Below are 10,777 nucleotides of genomic sequence, written 5' to 3' on the forward strand. Positions count from 1 at the left end.
GCCTTGACTTCCAGATAACCTGTGCTTTCTCCCCGAGTGTGTGTGTGTGTGTGTGTGTGTGTGAGAGAGAGATGGGGGCCGGGGCACATGCTCACATTGTGTTCTTAAGAAAAAGCTGTTCTGTTTATAAGCCTTTAAAAAAACCACCAGCATAATGTCTCCATTGCGCAACTGCTCAGCATATTTGGCCGTTAACGGCAAGGTTGGTGGTTCACGCCCACTCTGGGATGTGTGGGGTTTGAGTGTTCACTGGAGAGAACTCATTTCTCTCTCCACTGTGAATTTCCCAAGTGAATACAGAGACTATGCCTCAGCTGTTTCCCAGAATGGGATTGGACAAAGTGAGATTCTCTAGGCTGGGCATGAGGGCTCACTCAGCAGGCAGAGGCAGGCAGATCTCTGAGTTGAAGGCCAACCTGGTCTACAGGGTGAGTTGCTAGACAGCCAGGGCTACACAGAGAAACCTCATGAGAGAGGAAGGAAGGGAGGGAGGGAGGGGGGAGGGAGGGAAGGAAGGAAGGAAGGAAGGAAGGAAGGAAGGAAGGAAGGAAGGGTGCCAACAGAAAAATCTTATAAAGGAATTAGCAACTTTTATGAATAATCTATTTTTCATCTAAAATTGCTTGTCTCTCCTCAGTTTCTATTTTTACTTACTTTCTTGGCCTGTTTTAATGTCTTTGATAAGTTGTCCTCTAAAAAATTGGACACTTCTTGACTATTTGTTCACAACTGGAATTCTGGGTTCAATCATTTAAAGCATTTATTTCCTACACCCTCGAATACCACAGGAGTGGTATGTGGTGGTGGTGGTGGCGGTAAAGGATTTTCTCTTTTTTTTTCCCCCCCGGTAGATTATTTACATTCTTAGTTGTGCTCTGCATGGTACTGTTAAGATTGGCATGTGTTTACAGAACAGACACAACCAAGATGTGGTGAGGCTGGGGGAGGTGCGGTGTGAACAGTGCACGTTGGAGGGCGGGCGGAGATGAACTGGGTTTAAACTGTAACCGCAGATAATCCTCACCTCCAGCAATGGAGCTTCAGGGCATACAAGTGAGGAATGGCCTGCGGGGTAGCCATGGCTGGCCTTCCTGTGTCTCCAGTGCAGCTCAGTGGCTATGACTCAGGTCGCTCTCCCTTCCCTGTCTCTGCAGAGCCACTGGCAAGCTCAGCCTCCTCCCATCCTGGAATGAGCGAAAATGCCCCTGCGCCCTTGGAGAACAGCCCTGCCATCCCCGTTAACTGCTCCTCCTCAGCCATCCCGCAGCCCAGCGTGACCTCCAAACCTTGGCGCGGCAAGTCCCTCAGCGTGAAGCACAGTGCCACCTCAGCCATGCTGTCTGTCAAACCTGCTGGACCCGAGGCCCCCAGGCCCACACCTGAAGCCATGAAGCCTGCCCCCAACAATCAGAAATCCATGTTGGAAAAGCTCAAACTTTTCAACAGCAAGGGAGGCTCCAAAGCCGGCGAGGGCTCGGCATCCCGGGACACGAGCTGCGAGCGGCTAGAGATCCTGCCCAGCTTCGAAGAGACTGAAGCGTTGGAGGCCACCGCCAACAGGGCACTTTCGACCGCGGGCCCGGCATCCAGCAGCCCCAAGATTGCACTCAAAGGCATTGCACAGAGGACTTTCAGCAGGGCGCTTACCAATAAGAAGAGCTCCCCAAAGGGTAATGAGAAAGAAAAGGAGAAACAGCAGCGGGAGAAGGAGAAGGAGAAAGAGAAAGGCAAGGACCTCACCAAAAGAGTCTCCGTGACCGACAGGCCTGACCTCAAGGAAGAACCCAAGGAAGATCTCGGTGGGGTGGTTGTGACTGAGATGCCGAAAAAGTCCTCCAAGATCGCCAGCTTTATCCCCAAAGGGGGCAAGCTCAACAGCACCAAGAAGGAGGCTACAGCTCCGTCCCACAGCGGTATACCAAAACCAGGAATGAAGAACATGTCTGGGAAGTCCCCAAGTGCCCCCATACCTCCCAAGGAAGGAGAGAGGAGCAGAGGGAAGCTGAGCTCAGGGCTCCCTCCCCAGAAGGCCCAGCTGGACAGCGGGCACTCTAGCTCCTCCTCTAGCCTGGCATCCTCAGAGGGAAAAGGCCCCGGAGGGACCACTCTGAACCACAGCATCAGCAGCCAAACCGTCAGCGGCTCCGTCGGGACCACGCAGACCACTGGAAGCAATACCGTCAGTGTCCAGCTACCTCAGCCTCAGCAGCAATACAACCATCCCAACACAGCCACGGTCGCACCTTTTCTGTACAGGTAAGCAGCACCTGCTATCCCTGGGTAAAGAACCTGGCTGCTGTCTCTGTCCATGCAGGGACCGGGAAGATGTGAGCCAACAGCTAAAGCAACGCATAGTTCTAGCCTGGGGCACTCAAGTGGGCAGCTGCTATAGCAAGACCGGGTTGAGGCAGGCGACATTGGGCGCTGACTCCAGGATGAGAAGGCTTCACCAGGCCTGTGGGCATTGAAGCATTTCAGAAGCGCTAGAAGCATGGAGGTCTTAATATGCAGGGTGGCCGCTTTGGTGTCACCCAAAATGAATTGTAACGTACACTAAGTAGACTTAAGACTACCCTGCTATGTAAAATTGCTTATGGAAGCATTGGTGTTGCGCTCTCTGAGTCTGGCAGTCCCTATCACCTCCTGGGGCTTTCTGAGAAGAGATGAAGGAGGAAGAGATAAGATTGACTCGGGCCAGCTGGGCAGTGGTTGCACGTCTTTAATCCCAGCATCCGGGAGGCAGAGGCAGGCAGATTTCTGAGTTCAAGGCCAGCCTGGTCTACAGAGTAAGTTCAGGACAGCCAGGACTACACAGAGAAACCCTTTCTGAAAGAAAGAAAGAAAGAAAGAAAGAAAGAAAGAAAGAAAGAAAGAAAGAAAGAAAGAAAGAAAGAAAGAAAGAATTAGGCTAAAGTACACTGTCCTTTTCCTGTCTCAGAAGTCCTGTATCTCTGATGGCCCATCTGTAGAACCCCAGAGGTCCACATGGAACTAGGTGCTACGTGCTCCTTGTTGTTCTGCCGAGAGCCACTCTGCTCTGCCCCTGTCACACGCCCGCACTGAGAGAGACACATGTAAGCCTGTGGATGAGCTAGCTCTTCTGGCTCATGGAAGCTCCTGTCCTGCTGAGAAGGGAGCTGAGAGTTTTGGTTCACAGGGCTTTCCCTGGTCCTGTGCTGGGTAGGGTTAGTGAACTTGACCCCAGTCCACAGCTAGGCGGCCCCTAATACCTGTGCATATAGCAAAATGATCCAATATCACATTCTGCCCACTCCCAAAACACAGAAACACAACTGGGTACACACACTCAAAGCATATGCGTCAACCAGTTGCACACAAGTACAGACACAGTTACACATTCATGTGCCAAATGCAAATTTGTGTTCACATAGGGGCATTTGCACAAGCCCCGGTGTGTGCACTCACACCCACACTTCCAGCTTCTTATGTTTGTGTGACTCCCCAAAGAATTAGGTGTTCCCTCTCTCCCCTCCTGAATTGTGTTCCTGTGAGCTCTCAGGCTTACCTGTCCCTAGAGATGTCAGGAGACAGCTAGTCAGCATCCATGTGGTACAGGTATGATGCCAGGCTTCCTCTTGTCCCGTGTTCACTCTCCTCTGCCCACTTCCCCCTTCTGTGAGAGTCATAGCAATCTCCTCTGATTGGCAGACAGTTCTATTTTATTTAGTCAAGTCATCAGCTCAGCTAACATTGTTGAGAAAAACACTGGGGCGTCTTTCAGTAGAGGCCTGGTGAGGCTGCACGCACGGCTTCTCGTGAATTCTCTGAAGTGCAGAGGTTGGAATGGGGGCAATCCGAGCAGCATTCACAGTGCGGTGGGGTGATGCACATTCAGGCTACCTGACAACTTCTCACTAGCCACGTTAAAACATGTGAGTGTTTGGCCACTCCTGTTGCTGCTCCATCTTTATTTTGACGGTGAACTCTTTGGTAGACTAGAAAGCAAACATTTACCTTCTTTATCATCATCATCATTTCAAGCTTTTCTATGGGAAGAAGGATTTCTTGTGACTAATATGTGAGGAGCAGAAGAAAAGGAAGCTCTCAGATATTCAAGGCCAGACTTCCCTATGTGAACTCCCTCTGGTCAAAGCCCTCTTTGGAGGAGATGGTCAAGAGAGGCTGGGAAGAAGAGACCCAGATAGGAATTGGACCGCAGCACCCTGCCCTGTGTCTGCTGGGGCCACCCACTGTGGTCTTAGGCACTGGCCACAGAGATAGGTAGTGAGTGCTTGTGAACCAGATGTGTGCAGAGACCTAGCTCGGGGCTTCTTTGTCCTAATCCCTGAGACGTCCCAGTTGTAGGCGCTAGCTTGCTTTTAAAATTCCAGTTCTATAGGTGAGCAGGTGATGCTCAGCCCAGGAAATGTGTTCCAAGTCACAGATGTGATCATTAGAAGAACCTGTGTTTAAAACCAAGCCTGCGGCTGGGCATGGGGGCAGAGTACTCCAGAGGCAAAGATGGGCTCGACAGAGAAGCCCTGTCTCCAAAAACAAAAACAAACAAACAAAAATTTCAAGCAGAAATCTTTACAAGCACGGTAAAAGAACCGGAGTTCACAATATCCGATAGTCTCAAGTCTAAGCTCAGCTGGTTCAGGCAGGGTTTACTGACATTCTGTGGGATGGTGGTGGAGTCATTGCAGAATGCGCATGTATGTTCAAAAGAACAGGGCTGCAGTGATGTAACACCAGCAAGCAGGTGCCCTGCTCCTCTGGAGGGCACACCACCACTTGGCACCAGCAGATGGCGCTTTATAAAACTGAACTCAGTAGCTCCAGATCCACCCATCCATCTTCCCTCCCTTCCTCCCTCCCTCCCTCTCATCATTCCTTCTTTCCTTCCTTCCTTCCACTGGCTGAAAGCAAAAATTCAGATAAGTGAAATCTCCCAAATTTTAAAGTCATGTTTATTATTTTTAGTTATGTATATTTGTGGCTGAAGCTGTGCATATGAGTACGGGTGCCTAGGAAGGTCACAGGCAGCAGATCCCCTGGAGCTGGAGTTATAGGCAATTATAAGGCACTCTTTGTAGGTGCTGGAAATTAAACCTGGGTCCTCTACAAGAGCAGCATGTACTCTTAACTGCTGAGTTCTCTCTCCAGCCCCTAAACCTCACAAATTTTAAATAATGAACTAATTTACCAGGTGTGGTGGCACATGCCTTTAATCCCAGCACTCATGAAGCAGATGTGGGTGGATCTCTTTGAGTTTGACATCATCTAGTCTACATAGTGAATTCCAGAATAGTCGTGACTATGTAGAGAGACAGAGACAGAGAGAGACAGAGACAGAGAGAGACAGAGACAGAGAGAGAGACAGAGAGACAGAGAGCCTGCTAATTTACTTTTTAAAAATACTATGCAAAATGCAAACAGTATTTAGCAGTCCATCTGTAGGCTAGTCATATACCTGCCTGGCTTTCATTTATAATCATTGGGATTACAAGCAGTGTACCTGACTTAGGGTGTTTATAAGTCCTAAGTAGATGACAGAGCTTCAAACTCTGGCTGTGTGAATAAACAAGAACTCTGGGCTAATAATGAACCTTTAAAGAGGTGGCTTTGGGAACTAGGGGTGCATGGCTTCCGTGGAACAGAAAAAGAACAAAGGACAGTGGGAGGTTTGAAGTTAGCAGTTCATCTCCCATAGTACACCTACATTTTTGGCACATTCTAGGGATTGGGGATATTTCTCCGTGCTAGGACACGTGCCCTGCATGCACAGGGCCCTTGGGTTCAACCCCCAACAAAAAAAAAAGGGGGGGGAGGCACGTTTTCTTCCTGGTGGTGAAAGTAGCTGGATCACCCCGGGCCTCGATGCACATCCAATGTCACTGGCAAGGTCTGAGTAAGCCAAAGCGGCTGTGGCCAGAAACCTCCCCTGCAGCCGACCATTGGTTCGATCTGCTTGACAAATACAGGACCTGGGGGAAGGGTTGGGAAAGTACAGATCTCAGTCAAGTGTTGAAATAATGATCAATGAGACCTTTCATGTCAGAGGATCTGAGCTGCAAATCAGAAACCTGGAGGGTAGACACAGCTGCTTGGCACCCATTCCTGATGGCCTCACACTCACTGCTTCAGAGAGAGCCGTGTCAAGAGGATTGTGGGGGGAGAGGGACTGTTGGTGTGGTCATGTTTATGCTTTATTTGCTGGTGCTGCGGTAACTAACCCGTTGCTTTTTGATGTAAGTCTGAATGTCCAAACCGCCTGGCACCCTCCAGCATGTTTCTGGTCAGATCCTTACTGAGAAATGGCAGACCCTCTTTGGGGGTTTTGAATATTTGATCTTTCTGGGCTCAGTCGCCCTCTCCACGTGTGGCTGTTGAATTATTTAGAGTCGGTCCGCTGGCCAGCCCAGCTCCTCAGCGGCTTGCTTAGCAGGCCATGGCCAGCTGCTCATATGTGATGGTTGCCACTCCTGATGATTGGGTCAGCTCTGGTTTGTATGTCAAGGTCCCAGACGGACACCGAAGGGAATGTCACTGCCGAGTCCAGCTCAGCGGGTGTGAGCATGGAGCCCAGCCACTACACCAAGAGTGGACAGCCAGCTCTGGAGGAACTCACTGGTGAGTAGGAGCCCTGGATTGTGTGGTTGCTGGTGAAGAAGCCCCTCGTGCAAACACCTGCTAGGCAGGCTGCCGCCACGATGCAGGAGTCATGCAAAGTTGCTTTCTTCTGTTGTTGGTTTATTACTTCTCTTTTCCCCTTTTCTCTCTCACAGCCTCTTCATTCCTCCCCAAAACTGTAGCTCCTGTTTAGGCCCTGGACTATATTAATGCTTAACTTTGAGTCACACTGTTTACCCTTCATATGAAGTTGCATTTTGACAACAACAACAAAAAAATTTAGGGGCTGGAGAGATGGCTCAGCAGTTAAGAGCACTGACTGCTCTTCCAGAGGTCCTGAGTTCAATTCCCAGCAACCACATGGTGGCTTACAAGCATCTGTAACGGGATCTGATGCCCTCTTCTGGTGTGTCTGAAGACAGCTACAGTATATTCACATACATAAAATAAATAATAATAATAACCATTTTTAAAAAAAAATTTAGAACTCTAACATATTGATTGATTTTTAGTTTTATGGGCGGCTTGGCAGGTAAGAGCACCTGCTGCTCTCACAGAGGCCCTGCATTAGATTCTCAGTACCCATTTGGCTCACAACCATCTGTAACTCCATTTCAAGGGGCGTCCAATGTTGATGTTGTACCATTACATTCTGTGTGTGTGTGTGTCTGAGTGTGTGCGTCTGTATGTGTGTCTCTGTCTGTGTGTGTGTGTGTGTGTGTTTGTGTGTGGTGTGCACTTACGTTTGCATGTATGTGGTCACAGGTGTGTGTTCAGGCTCACATATGCAGAGGCCTGAAGTTGATACCAGGCTCCTCCCTTGATCTTTCTCCGTTTTATTTATTGAGACAGGGTCTCCTGCTGAGCTCAGCACTCACAGATTGATTCCATCTAGTCCAGTTTGCCCCAGGGATCCCTTTCTTTACCTCTCATGGTACTGGCATTCTGTGGCTTTTATGTGAGTTTGTGGAATCTGAACTCAGGTCTTTGCACTTTGACAACACCCCACCGCACAACGTTACAGTATTGAATTGAAAAGGGAAAGGAGAAGAGTTAGAATTCATTTTGGGTGAATTCTACCTAGGAGCTCCTCCACCAGCCTACCCATGCACCTATGACTGTCTTTTTAAATATATTTTAATGTATATGTTGTGCCTGCATATAACCGCATGCACCATGTGTGTGCCTGGTGCCTGTGGAGTCCAGAAGAGGGAATGGCTCTCCTGGAATTGGAGTTGTAGGAGTTATGGTGTAGGTGCTGGAAACAGAGCCATGTCCTCTGGAAGAGCAGCCGGTGGTGGTGGTGGTGGTTTTACTGAGACATTTCTCTGGCCTCATTCCCACCCCGGCTTTTTTTTTTTTTTTTTTTTTTAAGATTTTATTTACTTATTATATGTAAGTACACTGTAGCTGTCTTCAGACACTCCAGAAGAGGGCGTCAGATCAGATCTCATTAAGGATGGTTTGAGCCACCATGTGGTTGCTGGGATTTGAACTCCGCACCTTTGGAAGAGCACTGGGGTGTTCTTACCCACTGAGCCATCTCACCAGCCCCCCACCCCCACCCCTGCTTTTTTTTTTTTTTTTTTTTTTTTTTTTTTTTTTTTTTGGTTTTTCGAGACAGGGTTTCTCNNTNTAGCCCTGGCTGTCCTGGAACTCACTTTGTAGACCAGGCTGGCCTCAAACTCAGAAATCCGCCGGCCTCTGCCTCCTGAGTGCTGGGATTAAAGGTGTGCGCCACCACGTCCGGCTCCACCCCTGCTTTTTAAAGGCAGGGTTTTATGGTGAGATGGGGTTAATTAATGGAAGTAACTGGAAAATCTGCGCCTTACTTCTGCACCCAGAGTGATCCAGAGCTTTGGTGCCTTCGAATCAGTCTTATGTAGAATAAATGCAGTTAAACCTGCAATGAAAGAGATTGGTGGCCCATAAGGCCTGTAAGGATGACATAATCACACTCCCCCTGAGGCTCTCAGAGAAGGTAGGATAGACCATTTTAGCGTTTATGAAGCCCTAGGTTCGATCCCCTACAACAGATAAACCTGGTGGCACACACCTGTATCCCAGCCTTTGGGAGGTTAAATAAAGGCAGAAGAATCAGGAATTCAAAGTCTCACACACACACACACACACACACACACACACACACACACACACACACACACAGAGGCAAGTACATATGTATGTATGTACCTTAAAGACTTGGGTGGCAAATTGAAGTTTGAGCACAGTTCAGGTAAAAAGTGTTTCACAAATTTCTCTGGATTAAAGGAAGTAGAAAAATTGAAAACAGTTACACTTCAAGATTTTGCTATAGTAAATTCCTTCTATAAAAATCACATGGATAGGGCTAGAGAGATGGCTCAGCGGTTAAGAGCACTGGCTGCTCTTTCAGAGGTTCTGAGTTCAGTTCCCAGCAACCACATGGTGGCTCACAATCATCTGTAAAGGGAGCTGATGCCCTCTTCTGTCATGCAGGTGTACATGCAAACAGAGCACTCCTACATTAAAAAAAAAACCAGAAAAACAAAAACCCAAAATGTAAATAGCCGTGTGGTTGTCAGTTCTCTGCCCCTACACTCCAGACATCCCTCTGCCAGGCCAAGGAACTTGACACCTATCTCAGGGGTGAAACTAAATTCTACGACATTTCTTAGGTGACCGTTGGTCTAAAATAGTGGTTAGAAGGTTTTTTTCTTTTTTGGACCTCTTTAGGTGTATGAGTGTTTGTGCCTGTGTGTAGGTCTGTGTGCCATGTGCATTCCTGGTGCCTGTAGAGGCCAGAAGAGGGAGTCAGTTCTCCTGGAACTGGGTTATAGACAGTTGTAAGTTACCATGAGGGGGCTAGGAATTAAACCCCGGTCCTCTGCAAGAGCAACAAGTGCTCCTAAATGCTGAGCTACCTCTCCAGAAAAAAAACTTAAATCATGTTTTAGATCATACTGAAATCCATTTCTTAAATCATGACAGTACTTGTGTCCCTTCTCCTCATCCTCCTGTAAAGCCAGATGAAAGAACGGAGCTAAAGAGCAGAAGGCAGGGCTGTCAGAGACACTCCGTGCCTTAGCCCGTGCTCGGCATGCCCTTAAGACACTGGAAGCTATGAGTTTTATTCAGACATCAGAATGCAGGTCGTGCCCTGCCCCAGAGCTCCCCTGGTTTTCAGTGGCTTCTGCTGGCATTCATTGGGCAAATGAAAATGTGAAAAGTAGTGATGGCAATAGCCCATGTTTTCCCCACAACTGTCTTTGGAGACTGGTGCTATGGTCATGCTAATTTTAAAGGCCTGGACTCAGAAGGTGGGAGAGACCAACCTTAGAACTGACCACACAGCTTCTAGTCAACAGCACATGTGCAGGGTGGAGGCAAGCTTTCCCCTGTAGATTATCAGTGATGACCAAATGTAGGGGCCTGCACATCCTCTTTGGATTTAATCCCTTCATTCAGACATCTATTCATTTGTGGATGCCTGCAGACAGACAGACCTGCAGGTATCCAGTCATTTGTCCATATGTATCCATGTATTCATGAATGCATGTATCTATCCATGTGTGCATACAACAGACAGACTTGCAGGTATGCATCTACCTATCCATCTCATCCATGTGTGTCTGTGTGTGTATATGTGTGTGTATGTGTGCGTGCGTATTCACACATCTATATATCCATCTATCCATGTGTGTGTGCATTTATTTATCTATGCAGACAGACAAACAGATAGACACACAGGTATCTATCCATGTGTCCACCCATCATCTCTCTATCCATCTCTATTCATCTATTCATCCATGTGGTGTCGAGCAAGTCCTTACAGCACACAAGAAGCTGGACATAGATCAGCATTACCATCCCGCCGTCCCCCACTTGGTTGCTGTTTGTAAGAACCTCATGGACTAGCAGAGTTAGACTGACCTTAACCCTTGCTTCTCCAGCAGAAGACCCCGAGGCTCGGCGGCTTCGGACAGTAAAGAACATCGCAGACCTACGACAGAATTTAGAAGAGACCATGTCCAGTTTACGGGGAACTCAGGTTACACACAGGTACGGGCAGTGTTCAGTTGCTTTGCTTTGCTTAGAGAGCTTGCTAGGAGCTCCTTCTTCTTCTTCTTCTTCTTCTTCTTCTTCTTCTTCTTCTTCTTCTTCTTCTTCTTCTTCTTCTTCTTCTTCTTCTTCTTCTTCTTCT

General features: G+C 48.2%; 1 protein-coding gene across 12 annotated transcripts in view; it reads left to right on the forward strand.

The window, feature by feature from the left end:
- Nucleotides 1–10,777, forward strand: part of Nav2 (neuron navigator 2) — a 643,327-nt gene that overhangs the window by 491,415 nt on the left and 141,135 nt on the right. For 10 of the 12 annotated variants that reach the window (XM_029533095.1, XM_029533102.1, XM_021221030.2 and 7 more), the window contains 3 exons: nucleotides 1,155–2,256; nucleotides 6,482–6,594; nucleotides 10,527–10,635. In XM_029533095.1, the coding sequence (XP_029388955.1) occupies nucleotides 1,155–2,256; nucleotides 6,482–6,594; nucleotides 10,527–10,635 (1,324 nt within the window). The remainder of the gene's footprint in view (nucleotides 1–1,154; nucleotides 2,257–6,481; nucleotides 6,595–10,526; nucleotides 10,636–10,777) is intronic. The other 2 variants (XM_029533072.1, XM_021221050.2) reach the window with 1 other exon arrangement.

Source organism: Mus pahari, chromosome 1 (genome assembly GCF_900095145.1).
Source record: "Mus pahari chromosome 1, PAHARI_EIJ_v1.1, whole genome shotgun sequence".
NCBI lineage: Eukaryota > Metazoa > Chordata > Mammalia > Rodentia > Muridae > Mus > Mus pahari.